This window comes from Panthera pardus, unplaced genomic scaffold (assembly GCF_024362965.1).
Source record: "Panthera pardus isolate Hobbes unplaced genomic scaffold, ASM2436296v1 HiC_scaffold_13, whole genome shotgun sequence".
In the NCBI taxonomy this organism is placed as follows: domain Eukaryota; kingdom Metazoa; phylum Chordata; class Mammalia; order Carnivora; family Felidae; genus Panthera; species Panthera pardus.
In genome coordinates this window covers 119,830,206-119,849,163 of record NW_026526688.1, presented here as the reverse complement: position 1 = coordinate 119,849,163, position 18,958 = coordinate 119,830,206, and the positions used below count along the sequence as shown (strand labels likewise).

Below are 18,958 nucleotides of genomic sequence, written 5' to 3'. Positions count from 1 at the left end.
TATGAGTGATATTTGATTAAATAGAAAATCTTGTAAAAAGAAACTGATCCAAGAGGAACTAAAACTCTAGAAACTGTAGTTTATCTTGAAGTTTTTACACTAAGAGACCAAAAGTCTGCAATATGTACAGTTAGCAATCTGGCAAACCCGTTTCAACAAAAATTACATTAACCTCATACTAACTTTTCTGAAGATAAACTAATAATAAATATAAAATGGAGGAGGAAAGAAAAAACCTTCCATCCCCCATAAAACAGTGATCTAAGTGCATTAAAGCAACTTTGCACACCCTACTAAAAATTACAGGTTGCACGTTTTGGTTTAACTAGTCTGCCCTTGGGAAGAAAGATGATTTAAGTGCCTAAATCATTTTGGTTTGCAACTTGTCATAGCTAATGGTGGGGGGGGGGTGCGGGTAGTAAGTAAAAGCTGAAGTATGTAAACTTGGTCTAATTATAAACAGCTCACTTCCAGTTCTATCTGTCTAGAACTGATACTCTTAACTTTCATTCTTTTGTTCTCTCTGCACAACCACACAAGACTGAACTCTGTCCCCCCAAAAGTCATCTTACTTATTTTTTAGTAGTGAAAATTTGAAAAGTGAAGGGCAATTGAAATGAATATTGTTTGTTGTTGTTGTTGTTTATTTTTTATTTATTTTTGATAGAGACAGAGCACAAGTAGGGGAGGGGCAGAGAGAGAGGGAGACACAGAATCTGAAACAGGCTCCAGGCTCTGAGCTGTCAGCACAGAGCCCAATGTGAGGCTCGAACACACAAACCGCGAGATCATGACCTGAGCCCAAGTCAGACGCTTAACCGACTGAGCCACCCAGGCGCCCCTGAAATGAATATTGTTAAGACGATTCAGTAGTTTCTGAATTTAGCTATACCTGCACATATAGCAAAACGAGCTGGTACAGTTTTCCAGAAAGACTTTCCTTGAGATAACTTCAACAAAAGAGAAAATCCAGCTGCATGGGTTACTTGAGATAAAAATTCATTCACACTTAGTCAAAGGGATGACAGAAGTGAGGTGCTAGTTAAATGTCTTAGCTATTAAATGATGGCTCTAAACGTCCGTACTCTGGCAGGAATGGCACATAGAATTCATTTGCAAACTGTACCTTATGAATTGGAGTGGATTGCAGAGGCCTATCAAAAGCAAATGGTATAAGAAGCAAGATCTCAATTGTTATCTGTGCTTTTGGCTACTGAACCAGTGAGCCCTCTGGCTGACTTGTGCTTCTCCAATTCTCCTGGGATTTCATGCTCCGTCATCCCTGAAGGAAAAGAGTTAGAGTGTAGAATCTGTTGACATCTTGTTAGTTCTGGGGGAAGAGGACTTCTGAAAGAAAAGACAGCCAAGAAAGCCCCTGTAGGAATCAAAATGATTGGCCGTGGAGCAGTTTTATGTGTATGCGAATCTTTTCAGAAAGGAACAGTCTCTGTGTCCCCATTTCAAGATTTCCTGCTAGAATCCTTCTCAAAACTGAGGATGCTGCTAAAGGTCATTCCAGGACAACCCCAAGGTTCAAGTCCCCTTGAAACACTTAAAACCTGCTCTCAAGTACTTGAAAAGTCTGTTTTCCAGACTAACCAATCCAAACACTATCACCAGATCCTTAGTACTATAGGATTTGAATGCCCTTCCATTTCTAAGTCCTTGTCTGTCTGGTCTAGTGACAGTCTAGCTAGCCTATTTCTTTCTTGAAGATGGGCTCCGGGGAATGAGTGATTCTTCAGGGACAGTTTACCAGTACACAGCTAGATTGTCTATTCTCTCCTAGACTCTGTGAACATATTTCGATTTGATAGTGCATGAGACATAGACTGCTAAGGAGTTACCCGGTCCTTCTTGAGACAATACACGAAATAGGTCGGACTTATTAGAAATGTATAAATAATAAGGTACAAGCTCAACTAAGTTCTCCAGACATGCAGATAATACAAGTGTGATGCCATCCAGTGACCATAAAGAGGGATAAGGATTGGGATAGTCTGGAGAGCACATAGCATCCTTAAAGGCATGTAGCTTCTCTTATGTCCTTAAACATCATGTGGGACAAATAAAGCACTGACTTCACCCATGGTCTGTGGTTCAGGCTGATGTATGGTGTGGCATTAGCAGCCACACATGGAAAGTTGGACCACCCAATGTTCTGATTGTTCTGAGCAAAATAAACTCTTTTGGAAAGAAAGCAGTTCATTACAAAATGAGCGGCAATTGCCTATTTTAAATCTTTCAGGAATAAAGTTGCAAATGCTCCTAAAACTTTATAACACTTGGATGTTGGTTGAGATCTCTTTTCCAAAAGCTAGAGATTATGTTTATTCCACATTTATTCCACAAATATTTATTATTGATAATAATGCTAATATTTATTTAGCTTACCATTTGACAGGCACTATGCTAAGAACTTTGTGCACATTATTAAAAATAAGCCTCACTAGGGTGTCTGGGCAGCTCAGTCAGTTAAGCATCTGACTCTTGATTCCAGCTCAGGTCATGATCTCACTGTTTGTGAGTTCAAGCCCCATGTCAGGCTCTGTGCTGTCAGCACAGAGCCTGATTGGGATTCTCTCTTTCCCTCCCTTTCTCTGTCTTCCCCTCCCCCACTCTCTCTCTTTCTCAAAATAAATAAATAACCTTAAAAAAATAACCCTCACAAAAAGAAAGTGAAATTGGTACTGCCCACAGCTAGTAAAATGCAGAACTTTGCTACTGTTCTTTATCTACCTGTCCCTTTTTCTGTTTCTTAGTGATGACACGCATTCTTTTTACCATAACCCTAGGTGACAGACACGACAATCCTTCGAAATGCATTAAAAATTTTGTACTGATTTATTCAGTGACTGCTTGTAGACTGGCAGGAATAAGAAACTCAACTGATTTGTTTTTAGAGTGTTTTTCCCCCCAATTGACATATATAGTCTTCTTGTTAAAACATCTTCCCCTCATACTGTAGACAGAGCTCGGCTGGAGAGTCAGGCCTTTTCCACTGTGAACTGCCTTGCTGCTGGGCAGGAAGAGCTCATCCTTCTTCAAGAGAAAGTCAAGAATGGGAAACTATCTGTGGATGAAGCCCTAGAGAAATTTAAACATTGGCAGATGGGAAAGACTGAACTGGAAATGATTCAGCAGGTAATAATGACCCCAGTCCTTTCAGGAACATTCACCTCACGGGCAGCGCCTGTCTGTAAATGCATAGTCTTTTTACAAGAAACACAGGTAACTATTTGTTTGATTTTAACTACCCACAAAAAAAAAAATGTTTTCAAACTACCAATTAAATGGATGCAAACATCCAGATTTCATGTTTCCAGATTTCATGTTTACAAACCATTGGTGAACTCAATGCTGGGACCCACTATATCAGAGCTAACACCTAATCACCTTATTAGGCTGTTCTTAGTATAGTGAATATTTTATGAATCTCATTGCTGATATTAAGGTGAAGCATCTTTACATTAACATGTGCTCAACATTCTGAAGAGTGTGTTATGTGGACCATACTTAAAGGGAAGAAGAAAATGATTTAAATCATGTCAGGCAATATTCCTCAACAAAATATAACAAGTTTTCTCTCCTCTTCCCCTTAACCTTTTGGGGGGAAAAGCCCATATAAAGTCAGGATTTATAGAGATATGCTGCCAAGCATATTAACTTCAGATAAGCTTGTCTTCTATAAATATAATGTATATCTTGAGAGGGTATCAGAGTAGGTGGTTCTGAGATGAGACTGAAAACAAAATATACCATATACATCCCATGACATTCCTCGGTGAGGGGTATGAGGACTGTATTCTGTTTTATCCCACAGGCTTTCCTACTCCCTAAATAGTCCAACAGTTTTTCCTTCTTATCACAGAAAACCCCAGTGCCATAGAAACCAGTTCTCAGGAACTGTTTGATAAAACACATTTAATTAGCTAGTTTAGGCCGAAGTACAAATAATCATTAATAGCTCAATATGCTACCTTTCCCAAGGGATCATTTTTGTTGAAAAACAATGCGTAGGAAAACATTTTTAAAGAACAGCAAAATGAATCCCAATGATGAAACTCCAAACAAATGTGGCATCTAGGCAGAAAGTAGTTTAGGCAAGGGACTTTCCCAGCACATCTGAGATCACTTCTTCTCAGAAGCCACCTATCTCGAAGGGCAGCTCTGGTTGTGTGGGTGGTGGCTGCACCTGGGCCTGTTTCGCCAAACAGATGCGAAAACATGCTGATTGTGCAGTTCTGCAACTGATCTTAGTTCATGATCAGAATGACAGTGCTGCTTCTCAGTCTGGGCCAATGCCATCGCCATCAAACAGCTCTCTTAGCCTGAAACAGATAAACTGTGCCTTAGTGCCAACCTACACACCCACTCTCCTAGCCTTGTTAGCTTGCAAGTTCTGCTGAAAATAAGCCCGTTGTACTTCACCCTCCTCAGATCATAATAAAGCTTACAATTTAGAGGAATCCAACTGAAATACCTTCTTGAAAATTATCTCACTAGTTGTTTTATGAAAGGCTTGGTGGTTTTTAATTTGTGTGTGTGTTAATATTTAATATTCTTTTAGAAAGAAGTTAAGGCGGTGTGTTAACTACTTTTAGACTGATCTGACTTATCCAATATATAGGGAGAATGGGATAATGAATATAGTTACTGTTTACGCAAAACAAAACAAAATTTAACCTGTAAAGCCAAGGAACAGGCACTCAGCCTGCTTTCCATAAAAGCCAAAAGTTCAGTAACTTTGAATACTGTTTAGTGAATCAGTCCTTTTCTTGTTTTATGTTTCCAGCTTTAATGAGATATCATTGGATAAACTTAAGGTGTACCGCCTTGTCGATTTCACAGACTTACATATTGCAAAATGATTACCACCGGAGTGTTACCTAACATCTCCATCATATCAAAAAACTATCATTTCTTCTTTTGGGTGAGAACATTGACTATCTACCCTGTTATCAACTTCAAGTACATAATACAGTATTGTTTAGTATAATCACTGTGTTGTGCATTGAATCGCCAGAGCTTATTTATCTTACAACTGGAAGTATCTACCCTTTAATCAACCTCTTTCCCTCCACTTCCTGGTCACTGGTAACCACCACTTTACTCACTGAGTGCAGCTTTTTTAGCTTCTGCATATAAACAGTATCATACCATGTTTTTCTTTCTCTCTCTGACTTTTTTTACCTAGCATAATGCCCTCAGGGTCTATTCATGTTGCAAATTGCAGAATTTCCTTCTTTTTCATGGCTTATGTATGTAATCACACCTTCTTTGTCCATTCATCCATTCACAGAAGCTTAGGTTGTTTCTGTATCTTGGCTACTGCGAATAATCCTGCAGTGAACATGAGGGTGCAGTTATGTCTTCAATATCCTATTTTCATTTTCTTCAGATATACACCGAAGAGCAGAATTACTGGATCATATGTAGCTCTATTTTTAATTTTTTAAGAAACCTACATACTGTTTTTCATAGTGGCTGCACCAATTTACATTCCCACCAACAACGAACAAGGTTTCCCTTTTTCCACATCCTGCCAACACTTGTTATCGCTTGTCTTTTTGATGATAACCATTCTAACAGGTGTCAGGTGATGATACCTCAATGTGGTTTTCATTTGCATTTTCCTATTGATTAGTGATATTGAACACCTTCTCATATACCTGTTGACCATTTGTATGTCATTTTTGAAAAATGCTTTATTTAGTCCCTCTGCTCATTTTTTTTCTCTAACCATTTGTTAACTAGATTATTTGATTTTTGCTACTAAGTTATTTGGGGCGGGGGGGGGGGTATTTATTTATTTTTTTAATTTTTAACATTTTTTTTTAATTTTTGAGAGACAGAGACAGACAGAGAAGGAGCAGGGGAGGGACAGAGACAGGAGGCACAGAATCCAAAGCGGGCTCTTGCCTCCAAGCTATCAGCACAGAGCCCGCCACAGGACTCAAACCCATGAACCGTTAAGACCGTGACCTGAGCCGAAGTCAGACACCTAACAGCCTGAGTCACACAGGCGCCTCAATATTGAGTTATTTGAATTCTTAATGTATTTTGGATATTAACCCCTTATCAGATATATGATTTGCAAATATTTTCTCCCATTCTGTAGGTAGCCTTTTCATTTTCTTGATCATTTCTTTTGCTGTGTAGACACTTTTCAGGTTGATGTAGTCCTACTTGCCTAATTTTGCTTCTTTTGCTTGTGTTTTGCGGTGTCATATCCAAAAAACTATTGCCAAGACCAATTGCAAGGAGTTTTTTTCCCTATGTTTTCTTAGTCCTTAACATAAGGGGTTGGACAACAGTCGGAATAACAGAAAAATAGATGTTCTCCTCATTTTCCCAATATATGTACACACTCATTTTCACACACTTTTCTTTTTAAAAAAATTATTTATTTTTGGGAGAGTGCAAGCGGGGGTAGGGATCCAAAGCGGGCTCTGCGCTGACAGCAGCAAGCCCGGTGGGGCTTGAAATCACAAACCTCGAGATCACGACCTGAACTGAAGTCAGATGCTCAACCGACTGAGCCACCCAGGTGCCCCTTCACACACTTTTAAATATTACTCCTGTAGCTTGCAAAAACATTCATTTGTACGCTGAACATAAATCTTTCAGGGGTAACTGTAATGTTATGTCATTATTATTGATAGAGGTATTATCCTAAGAAAATAAGAGGAAAAGTGGCACAACCATAGAGTTAATAATAGAAGAGTTTCTAGAATAATTAAGACCCATGTAGAACCCCTGGAGTTGAAGGTGAGCTGGGTGAGAAGGTAAAAACTGCCTTTTACTCTCCTCACTCCTGTTATAACCAGTGAATGCCTAAAGAAGAATATTTACTCCACTCATAGAAGAAGATCTTTAAGGCAATGAAAATAACTCTCTTTTTAGGAAGCATGGTTTCTAGGTTTCAAAGGAAACCCTTAGGAGAAAGGGCTATTCTTAGATTCTCTTCTAAAAGATTTTTTTTTAATGTTGTTTTACATTGTAGATAAAATGATAATAAATGTTCAACCTAGAATGTTTTGGAAAGCAAGGAAAGATCACAGACGAGCTAAGAAGGGGAATCCAGTTATGTCTCATTTGCTTCCAAGTGCCTGGTCCTTAAAAGAAATATGTAAGAAAGGTTGTGCCCCACAGAGGCTAGAGATGGGCTCAGGCAGTAGCAAATCACCATGTGTCACACTTTTGCTTTTGCACACAGCATAGCCAATGTAGCGCCCTCTGGTGTTAGATTGGGAAAGCGGCTCCCATAAGAATTGGGCTTTGGGTCCCAGGGCTGACTCTACTACTTAACAACTCTGTGATTTGGAAAAGTTACTTAACCTCTCCGAATCTCAGCTTCTATTTATGTAAACTGAGATGATGGCATATATACTTCATGAAGTTGTGAAAATTAAGTACGATAACGCATTTAAAGTATCCAAGATGGCTGATTGGGATGCTGTGAGTACCAAATTAGTGCAACATAGTCATGATGGTTCTGGTAACGGTAGTTGATGTTTTTCATCTTCATCTATGACAAACTTGTGACTCTTCACTTCTATTTTCTGGTCATTCCCTCATCAAGGAAAAACTACGCCAGCTACGAGATTGCATCATTGGGAAAAGGCCAGAAGAAGAAAATGTCTCTGGTAAGTAAGCTTTGTCTGTTATTCAAAAACGATAGAGTGGAGTCAACCAGGCCTGAAGTCAAATCTGCACGCCATCATTTCCCAGCTGCAGGACTGGAAAGCGTCTTAATGCCTGGTACTCAGGTTCCTGTCTGCAAAACAGGAGTGATTATAGATATATCTGGAAGGGGTTGTGTAAGTTAACATGTAGAACATTTTTCACCTTCATTGACCAGAATGAACCTTCCATAAATGCTAGTTTCTTTACTTTGATTTCTATGAAAATTGCAAATAATTCCATTCCAGTTTACACACACACACACACATACACACACACACACACACACACACACACACACACACCATTATACAGATTACTGAATTATTAAGGAGTCATACTTTTTTAATAAGGTTGAACAGTCTCAATATAGTCAGTTCACACAATTGTGCACATGTGGATCATTTTAAATTGTAAATCTCAGGTTGCTTTCCCCTGCAGCTAGCATGCTTCTTGGCAATGCAGATTCCCCTTGCTAACAATTTACAGTCACTCTCACGGGAGGGAAAAAAACACTCGTTTTAATGCTAACACAAACCAAACATTATTAAGATGGTAAATCTTCTCCAAAGATAAATATCACATTCCAAAATTGAAAATAAATTGTGTTGTCACTAGCAGACCACTCCTTCCCCAAGTCCTTACCCCTGCACAGATAATTAAAAACTAACAACCACTAGCAAAGCTTGAAATTTCCATCTTTTCCATTTTCAATAAGATTGCGTAGATTTTAGCTCGTGCTTCATGTTGAAACTTAACTGAAAAAAATTATTTTCATATTATTAAATTGTTTCCTACTCTTTCCTAGAAAATTCTTTAAGCTATCTTATAAATGGTTTCTAAAAACAGAAATACACATTCTAAAATAATTAAGCTCATAAACACAGGGCTAATTTACAGATAACTGAGATCTACAGATCTCTGTTGTAATGTGGAAAAGGTTAAAATTTTAACAATATAAAAAATTATATAGTAAAAAATATGTATACATACTTTGACTAAGGAATATTAAGTAGTAGTAGCAGCAGCTAATATTTGACTATCTACCATACATTGAGTATTATCTTTTTAATTTCTTATAATAACACTTTGAGGTAGACATTATTACCAATTTATAAATAGGGAAACTGAGACTGTAAGAAACTAAGAAGCCCAGGGTGCCTGGGTGGCTCAGTCATTAAGCATCTGACTTCAAATCAGGTCATGATCTCACAGTTCATGAGTTCGAGTCCTACATCAGGTGAGCACCAGCAATGCTTTGGGAGAACACAAGCCCCACTTTCTCTCTCTCTGTCTCTCTCTCTCTCTCTCTCTCTCTCTCTCCCTCTCTCATTCCCTCTCTCCCTCCTAGGATTCTCTCTCTCTGCATCTCACTCACTTGTGCCCTCTCTGAAAAAAGAAAGAAAGAAAGAAAGAAAGAAAGAAAGAAAGAAAGAAAGAAAGACCAAAAAGCCCCAAAATGCACAGATTAGAAACTACAGCCTAATTCTTTTTTAATCCAAAGTCAATACTTTTAAACACTGGTGTCTTAATTAGGAATCAGCTAGTTCCCCTTCTAACCAAAATGGGATAAGTACTACCAGACAAACCCTCCCACCATACACAGCACTAATGCTAGGCAAAAATATGAGGCAGTTGATTTCAGGGAGTAAGCAGTTAGCAGCCTAAGACTGTAATTCTAGTGACAAAATTTACGCAGTCATACAAAGCAAGGCAATCCTGTTGAAATGAGGAGACATGAGCAGAGTCCAGGGCAACCAAAGCTTCTGGAATGTCTGTGTGGGTCACTGAAGAGGAGGTAACTCTGTAGAGAAGTAGCTTCAGAGGGAGTGAGGGACTCCACAAGTCTGTGGCCAAGAGATGAGCAAGACCACTCATGCATACAAGATAACAGCTTCTGGACACTGAAAGCAGAACAGAGACACTAGAGTTTGAGCAGAACCAGGGAGAAGCCAGACTGGGGATGTTGGAGATTTTGCCCTGCCAGAGTGGAAAAGTCTCCCTAACAACTTTGTTAAAACACCTGGTATCCTGCTGTGACATCCAAGAGATATAATGGTTAAAGACCATGACTTAGAGTGAGATCTCCTCTAGACCTGCACTAACAAACCTAAAACCAAACCCCTACAAGATACACATGGAAGGTAGTTTGTAGGCTCAGGCCCACTGCAGGCTTTAGAAAACACCTTGGGCTGTCTATAGGACAACACTGAAAACAGCATAAAACCAGGCCCATACAAGTTCATGCCAATAATCAAACTGCCTGCTAAAATAAGAACTTACACTTCTTACTTATTAAAGGAATATTACCGAATCCAGAATATACAGCTGATTGTCTATAATTTCCAGTATTCAGTGTTTCCTAAAAATACTTTTCCTTAAAAAAAAAAAGAAGACATACAAAGATTAAGAAAATGTTATTCATAGAAAAAGAAAGCTCTCAATAAAAACTGAAATGGTCCTATTGTTGATCTTAACAAACAAAGACTTCGAAGCAACTCTTATAAACATAGTTAAATTAATAAAAAAAAAAAACACGTTGTTAAGGAGTGAATAAATAGGGAATCTATTGACATTTACAGGACATGACGTGGAAAAAAATTAGAGTACATGTTTGTTTAAGGTGTACATGGAAGGTATGCCAAAATAGAACATATGTTGGGCTATTTTAAAAGTTTCAATAAGTTTCAAAACATTTGAAATCTTCATAGTATGTTCTCTGAACAATTTCAGTCTTTTGAAATCTTATATTCTCTTACTACAACAAAAAGAAATTAGAATTTAAGAAATTAAAAATACCTCTCAAAATAGTTACGAATTAAGTACATTTCAAAATAACCCATAGGTCAAATAAGAAATCACAAGAAAATATTTCAACCTGGATGAATTATGCAAATACAACATATCAAAATGTGTGGAATGTAGCTAAAGTAGTACTTAGAGGTAAATTTATGGCTATAAATATAATAGTAGAAAAGAAGAAAAGCTGAAGATCAGTGACGTGGGTTTCCACTTCAGGAAACTGGAAAGTGGAAAGCAGAGGTAAGAGGAAAAACTGTAAAGCTCAGATCAAAAATCAATAAAAAATGAAGGAGTTGAAAAATAGAAAAAAATTAACAAAACCAAAAATTAGTTATTTGAAAACATAACTAAAATTGATAAAACTGTGACAAAAATGAACCGGAAAAAAGGGAAAGCGAGAGTAACCATATTGGGAAAGTGAAATGAGGCTATCACAACAGATCCTACAGACATTAAAAAGATACTAATGAAATATAATTAACTTTTTTTTTAATTTTTTTAATTTTTTTTTAACGTGTATTTATTTTTGAGACAGAGAGAGACAGAGCATGAACAGGGGAGGGGCATAGAGAGAGGGAGACACAGAATCTGAAACAGGCTCCAGGCTCTGAGCAGTCAGCACAGAGCCCGACGCGGAGCTCGAACTCACGGACCGTGAGATCATGACCTGAGCCGAAGTCGGACGCTTAACCGACCAAGCCACCCAGGCGCCCCTAATTAACTTTTTAAATGCCAATACATTTAACAACTTAGGCAAAAAGAACAAATTAATTAAAAAACAACACTTAACAAAACTAAAAAGAATTACACTTCTCTGAACATATCTTTCAGAACGTACTTTCAGAACTTTGTTAATATTTTACATATTCAACAAAAATGAGTCTGGAAAGGGGGCAAAATGGAATAAGAGCAGAAGAAGATGAACCTACACGTATTCCAAATAAAAAACATCCACACTGAAAGGAGACAGAAGAAAAACTAACGTAAATATAGAAAATAGTATATTCCAAGGATAAAAATAAAAAAAAAAATCAATACATAAAAATGTATTCTGTACTCTAGTAAGTAGGCTTATTTCTCTATAGGAGTATAGGGTAGCAATTTCAAAACTGCCAGTTGTATATTCTAAGACTGAGTAAATAAATGTACTATGGATAGTAAGAATCAGATTTCCTATTATCAAAGAAAGGGGTAACTACTAAAGAAAGAAAGAAGGTTGAAATGAATTCTATGCTTCTAAATTGGAATTGGAGGTAAAAATAACCCTGGTTACGAATATATATATTACAAATAGATATAGAAATATAGTTGTATATATGAACATATACATTTCTTTAGCCCTCTGCTGAAAAGGCCTAGAAGCAATGGCAGCCCAGCACCAATGAGCACCTGTAGCATCTAGATCCTAGTTTACAAAAGCACATGGCCAGTAAACATGTGAAAATATGCTCAACACCATTAGTTAGGAAAATGCAAATTAAACTAAATATCAATACACAACAAGTATAATGTATAATGGCTGGAATTTTTAGATATTGTTACAATAAAGTGATTAGGACATGGCAAAACTGGATATGCATTTCATACATTGTTAATGGAAGTAGAATGTGATGTGATGACTTTGGAATAGTTAAATGTGCACCTACCTTATGGCCTAGACAAGCCACTCTTAGGTATTTTTCCAAAAAAAGAAAAAATTGAAAACATTATGTGTATCCAGACGTATTCACAAAATTTATAGCAGTTTATAATAGCTAAATCATAAACAATCCTAATGTCTGAGGGAAGAAGACATAATTATACTCTAGTATATTCATACAGTGGAATATTACTCAACAATAGAAAGAAATACCTAGTATTACACACAACATCATGAATGAATCTCACGGATGCTATGCTAAATGAAAGATAATGAAACACAAAGGAATACATTGTATAAGATTCCATTAATCTGAAATTATAGATAAAACTAACCTATAACAATAGAAATCAGATCAGGGTCAATAGAGATAATGGTGGGATGAGGATTGATGTTGGAGGCACAAGGGGATTTTCTGTAGAGATGAAATGTTCTCTGTCCTAACCGGGTGATGGGTACACGGGTGTGTAGATTTGTCAAAAGTCATCAAAAATTAATTTGTACTATATATACTGAATATTGTTAATCTGAAAAAAGAATGGAGTAGCTCAGGCAAAAAAACTATCAAAGCATAGTAGCAACACTTTTATTAAGTGTCTAACATACCTAAAAGCATAATACCAAACATCAAAAGGAAAATAGACAAACGTAGTCAGAGACGTGGTTTCACACTTTGTAGTTGGAGATCAGTATTTGTTTAATCAAACTGTGAGATTTCATAGTTCTCTCAAAGACAAGAAGTTGTCAAACAATAGAAAGAAGAAAGTTTAAGATAAATATTGAGCAAAACTCAGTAGAATGTGCTTTTTCTGTCTTCTAGATAAACTCACCATTGTGCACCATCCAAATGGTAAGTTTTTGGCATTTACTGAAGAATTTCAGACTACAACAAAGCACATGGTAAATCAGTTTCAGTGTTAATGTAAACCTAAAATAATTAGGCAGGCCAGTGCAAAAACTCACATAGATTTTATATGTATATACAAAACCACTTGACATCCAAAATAAATTTGAGGTGATTCTAGAAGAGCAATGTAGAGGCATTGTTAGACAATACAAGAAGCATGTGCTTTGAACTCTGATTGACCTGGCCCTTCACAACTTAACGTTATGGCCTTTGGGAAATCACTTAAGCTCTTTAGGCCTCAGTTTCCCCATGTAAGAAATCTGCCATGGGGAGTTTCTATAAAGGCGGATGATAATATGTGCAAATGGGAGCTGATGCTTGATAAGCGGGAGTTATTGACAGAGTAAATGGAATTGGAGTAACACTTCAAAGGGTGATTCACATCAGTGTGGTAAGTAGGAATGTATGCAGAAGGTTGGCAAGATCAAGAAGAGCCAGAGGCCAACTGGGGAGCTCTGACTAATCTAGAAGCAATTGTCTACATTCTGAACCAGAGCAGTGACTGTGGGAATGGAGAAGAGCAATAGAACTGAGCCACGTGGCTGACGGGTGGAAACTGGAAAGCCTGTGGTAAAGGCAGGAGGAGCTGTGGCCAATGGGGAGTAGTAGGAACAAGTTTTCATAAGATGGCATACCTTGTGATTGACTGATCGTGGTTAATGGAGAAAAACAAAAAAGAAGAAGGCATCATTTAGTGAGGGTTGTTATTCAAAGGTGTTGGATTGTTTCTGAGCTGAAGCAACTCCTCTCTGTGTCCTGTAGTCAACTATCTGGGCAGGAGATATTAATAGCATCCTTGCCAAGGGTGCCTTTTCAATATTCCCTTTTTATCTCTTCAGTAGCTTCTCCTTACCCAATATATGCTACTCATAGCATATATTATTTTTTTAAAGTACCGAATAAATGAATCATTAAATATGTGAACAGCTGAAGAAGTAGTAACAGAGTTTGTATTTCTAGGTAACGAAAGTGCCCGCAATGAAAATATGTTATATAACACACCCTTCCGCAATAAGGTAGGTTGTATTTATGTTAATTTCTATAAAATGCAAAAAAAAATAACTTCTTTGTTGAGAAAGAATATGAGCCTTCTATCCTGACTATGCTTTGAAACGTTTCAACAAGTATGAACAAAATAAGTTACATAAGCGTTTGTGTGCAAATTACTGTATGAACAGTAATTTAAAAGAATTAACTATTTAGAAAAAAAGCAAAGAAGAAAGTCAAAGGAAAAAGGCACCAAGGCCAAAGTATGGCTGAATTCAGCATGTACAGACCAAATAAATCTTAGAGGAATCATGGATGCATCTTTTTAAGCAATAGTAATATGGTAAGTCTATTTGAACCACAATATATACAGTCCTTAAAGTCTAGCTGTAGGAAAAAATGTAAACCCAAAACATCATTCCTGTAAATATGCATCACTTCACATGTAGAGTTAACTGAAAATGAATTGCTAAAAATAACGCTAAGCAAAGAGAGCAGCAATTGAAAAAACTAGTTCAAGACAATAATGATAACATCCTGACCACCAATTTTTCTTCAAAAATAAAGCGTGTCTTCTAACTATCTACATATGTGATGTCGGAAATGTTCATTGTTACCCAGGGTCATGTGGCTGTTGGAGTCCTTGTTACACTCCAGAATTAGATCCCTTGGTAATTTCTCACAATGAACCAATTTTAGTTGACCAAATCTCAATAACCCTTTAAGCTCTCCTATGTTTTAAATAAATCATAAGGAATCACCAAAGTCATTTACCCTTAAGAACTGATCGAGTGTTTGCATTTCTGGATCATCCTGTGGCCCACCAGTGAGCTGCACATCTAATGAGTCTCCAGGGTACAGACTCAGTAGACTCACTGGGCTGTAGCAGAATCATGGGATACTACCTAGGCCTCTGAGTTTATGAAAATATACCTGTCAAACAAAGATCCTTCTACAACATCTGAAGGACTATGCAACCATGGCATATTTTTTAGAACAATATTTGGGGTAAGAGGAAAAGAATACAAAATCCTAGCCCTTAGGCTATTCTCCCTCCAAATAAAATACAACTTGAACTCAAGGACTTTGCTGTAGTTGAGTTTTACAGTTCTTTCCTTTTAAGATAGAGGACTGTTTTCCCAGTTGCCTCTATAAAGCTATTTTCCTGTGAAAGGCAACCATGACTTTATCATGTTCCTTTGTTTGGCCTTAAAATGGAGAAATGCTAGCTCTGTATCTTTTTTGTCTTTTTTTTCTTAGCTTCCTACTCGACTCCAAGCTGAAAAGGAATTTGGTTTCTGTTGCAGGAAAGATTACTAAAGAAGGTAAAATATCAGCTATATACTTTTTTTCAGCTATATTTTTCAGAAAGCTTAAGGCAGGCTTATTAGGGACTTGAAGGAATCATTTGTCTAGCAAACAGAGTACTTTAAATATTTCATTGTCTTCTCCTGAAAGGATAAACATGTGTATTTTTCAAGCTAAAGGTGATTGTTCCTTAGAAAGATTTATGTATAGGGGTGATTTTATGCTAGCTAATCAATTTCAATTGATGACCCATTATTCACTAATACATTTCCTGTGATCTCACTTTCAGGTTATTATAATGAAACCCAAAAATCTGCAGACACTGTGCTTTCTGGGTGAAGCATGCTTGCATTTGGATTGCCTGCTGTCTTCAGGGAAAATACTATACTATGAAAGCAGAGGCAAACCTCTGGATTTCAGAATTTGTCATTGCCACGATTTATTGGCATTAACCTGCTTCAGATAGGTACATCAGGATTCAAATTGAATGCCATAGAGTGATTGCATTCTTTGACAGTTCTTGCATTTTACAATGCATTTTGCCACTGAAGCAGCTGTTCCCCATTTTGAAAATTAAGGGAAAACAAAAACAGAGAGGTGAAAACTTCTGTGTAGCAAAGATATTGTGCCTATTTGAAGCACTCACCTGAACAGTTTACTCCTTACTCCTTACCTACTGTCTTTAGAATGACCATGAAAATACACATTTGTTATAGATATATATGCTTTTTAAGTTGCTGGTCCATTTTCTGAATTTCTGACATTCAAATCTCTAATTATTATTGCTGTTTTGAGAACCCTTCTCTTACTTAGTGCCTATTTGCATGTAACCTTGAGAATATTATTTCTTAACATTCTATAACTCAAATTAATATACATCTCCACAACCTACATTCTTTAAAAGGCTTACAATTTCAGCAACCTATTTCTTAAAAACAACTTACTAGTGTAGAATAGAATGCAGTGTTACCATTCTGTGATTCCCATGCACGATTCCTGCAAATAAAATGAATGTTTAAAACTGTGTCTGACTTTCCAAAATAAATGCATAATAATTAACCCCTAAATTCTTCTGCTTACCAGTTTTCAGAAGGAAGCCTCCTGAAAAAAATTTTTAAACTCATTTGATTTCACTGTGTAGTCCCCATAAAGTAAACACACAAACGATTTTGTCTAGCTTCTCAACATTGATGGGAATATCTATTTTAAATGATTCTGCAAAATATTGATCACAGGTTTCTCGTGACTATTAACATTCTCAAATAAGCTCAAGGTTTAAAAAATAATACATACATTTGATTCATCCCTAATAGAAGATGCTTTCATCATGACATTTTGAAATCTAGTCCATAGTTTCACATGCAAGCTTTCAAGAAATGGCATGGTGTTCCACACACTGAGCTCCCATTTGTGTGGACTGTCCCACCCAAAGAGTTAAGGAAAGCAGTAGGAAGACTGACTGCTTTTATATAATTTTCCCCATCTCTAAATTCAAGTATACATATTATCTCTAAAGTAAGAACATCTATATAGGCCTGTGACTGATACCTAATAGTTTCACCATTGGCTTTATTGTTATTAAAATGTAAAATCCAGTGACAGGTAAAATGTCAACTTTTCTAATTATAAAACAATTAGATTGTCTCTTACCTGACAGTCAGTTAAGGGTGTAAGAGGAAGACGAGGCTTGAATATTATTCAGGTCTTTAACATAGACAGAAATCTAAAATCAGGGCCTCCAAATACTACTCTTATGAACTGGACTAACTTAGAATAAAACCATGCAAAAAGCCCCCTTAATAGCCTCTTTCCCAAGAAACTCTGCCCTTGAAATGTTACCACTTTGTCATCACAAACAGACATGGAAAATAGAACCCTAAAAATAACTGAGGGCTTCCTCATGTTGCCTCTACCATGGCTCCTCCCATCCTTGACTGATTTGGAAGATGGTTAGAGAAGGTTGGAGTTGGGGGATCTGGAGGAATCCATATCATTACCTGTCGCACTGGAGGAAGAGATGAAAAGTAGACTACAAGGGTGGAGGAAGACTAATCCAAATTTAGGAAAGACCCCAACTGAAAATGCCCCATGGAAGCAGTGTATTTTCATCTCTGGACTCCATCCCTAATATGTAGAATAGTGTCCATTCACTATGAGCCGCACAATAGAAGCTTTGCATTCATGATAGAAGAGATCAGAGGACAAGACAAAGGGGCAGGGGAATAAACTAGGAAGATGTGAACTTTCCTTGGAGATTTGGGGCATTTCTCAGAGAGCCCTAACCACTGCTAGAAGGGGAAGACCTACAGGAGAGATCTTTTGAAGATTGTGTGCTGATTCTGGAAGCCTGAGCAGCCAGTAGCTAATATACCTTATCTTTCCCATCATCCCCTTCTTACATCGGGTTGGTTTCCAAGCCATTACTCCTAACTTTTGCCAAAACCCAGTCCCTTCCTCAGGTTCTTAAATTTACCAGAACTCTGTCTTCTAAAGAAATTTGAACTTGCACTGAATATAATCAGAGTTTTATGTTTAATATTAATTCCCTTATTTTCTACCTAGTCAATTCTCTAGGATAACAAAGAGGAAGCATGTAGACCAATGGTTCTTAACTGGGCAATTTTGCTTCCCTTGCCCCAGACTTTTGGCAAATCTGGCAGCATTTTTTATTGTCATGGCTATGGAGAAGGTGCTTCTGGCATCTGGTGTATAGAGACAAGTGATGGTAATTAACATCCTATAATACCCGAGGCAAAGAATATCCAGCCTAAAATATCAGTAGCACCAAGGCTGAGGATCCGTGATCTAGACTAGACAGTAAAATAGGATTAACACTTAAAAGAGTGTTGTTAAAATAAAAATTTAGCTTTATACAGAATTTTCTGAAAATTCTGAAATTAGAAGCCCCTACGATAGTACAAATGAATGTCTTTGTTTTGAAGTGCGTATGCCTTAAGCTTAAATGGATCATTAAATACTCTAAAGAATGGATGACTCTAATATAACTTCATAAATCAAACATTCAATTAAATAATAGAGACTCCAATTTTTAGAAAATGAGACTGTTCTCGGTATTGTTCTAATAAGTATAACCTTGTAATTTGAGTCATTATTATATCCTATTTGTACACTCATTATTTGCTCATCTGAATTCCTTCTTGTTTCCTATAATGCTATGGGGTCTGATTTTAACAATTTGGACCTACCTGAATTTTACTGCCTCTTGCTTTTCTAAATGGGTAAATATTTAGGAGAGAGGTCAGCACCATGACCTGATCTACTAGGTCCCAGCTGATTGGCTCAGAGCTGGTATAAGGCCTTACTTGTAGCTCTTTGTGTAGCTGTACTTGCCAGCCATCTTGTTGGCCTACCTTATTTTGTGGGGCTGACCTTTAAAGGCAGGGACTACCATATAAAAAGGTAAGATTCTCAATATAATTGACCTAAAATTTATAAATTATAGCATATGATTTTCTCAACATTTTTATCTTCAAAATGCAGACAATGCTTCTAATATAATTTCCTGGTTATTAAATGACATCAGATATTTATATAAGCAGTACAGTACCTCATTCAAGAGCATGGGCTTTGAGGGAAGACTGACCTAGTTTGAATATTGTCTGAGCTAT

The 18,958-nt window shown here is 37.0% G+C and overlaps 1 protein-coding gene across 1 annotated transcript in view; it reads left to right on the top strand.

Moving 5' to 3' along the window:
• The window catches only part of BANK1 (B cell scaffold protein with ankyrin repeats 1), a 312,636-nt gene extending 296,283 nt beyond the window's left edge, over positions 1–16,353 (top strand). Inside the window, exons 13-18 of the mRNA XM_053900708.1 lie at positions 2,969–3,144; positions 7,586–7,649; positions 12,948–12,977; positions 13,995–14,050; positions 15,329–15,346; positions 15,619–16,353. Of these exons, the coding sequence (XP_053756683.1) occupies positions 2,969–3,144; positions 7,586–7,649; positions 12,948–12,977; positions 13,995–14,050; positions 15,329–15,346; positions 15,619–15,795 (521 nt within the window). The 3' untranslated portion in view covers positions 15,796–16,353. The remainder of the gene's footprint in view (positions 1–2,968; positions 3,145–7,585; positions 7,650–12,947; positions 12,978–13,994; positions 14,051–15,328; positions 15,347–15,618) is intronic.
• The last annotated feature ends 2,605 nt before the right edge of the window (positions 16,354–18,958 follow it).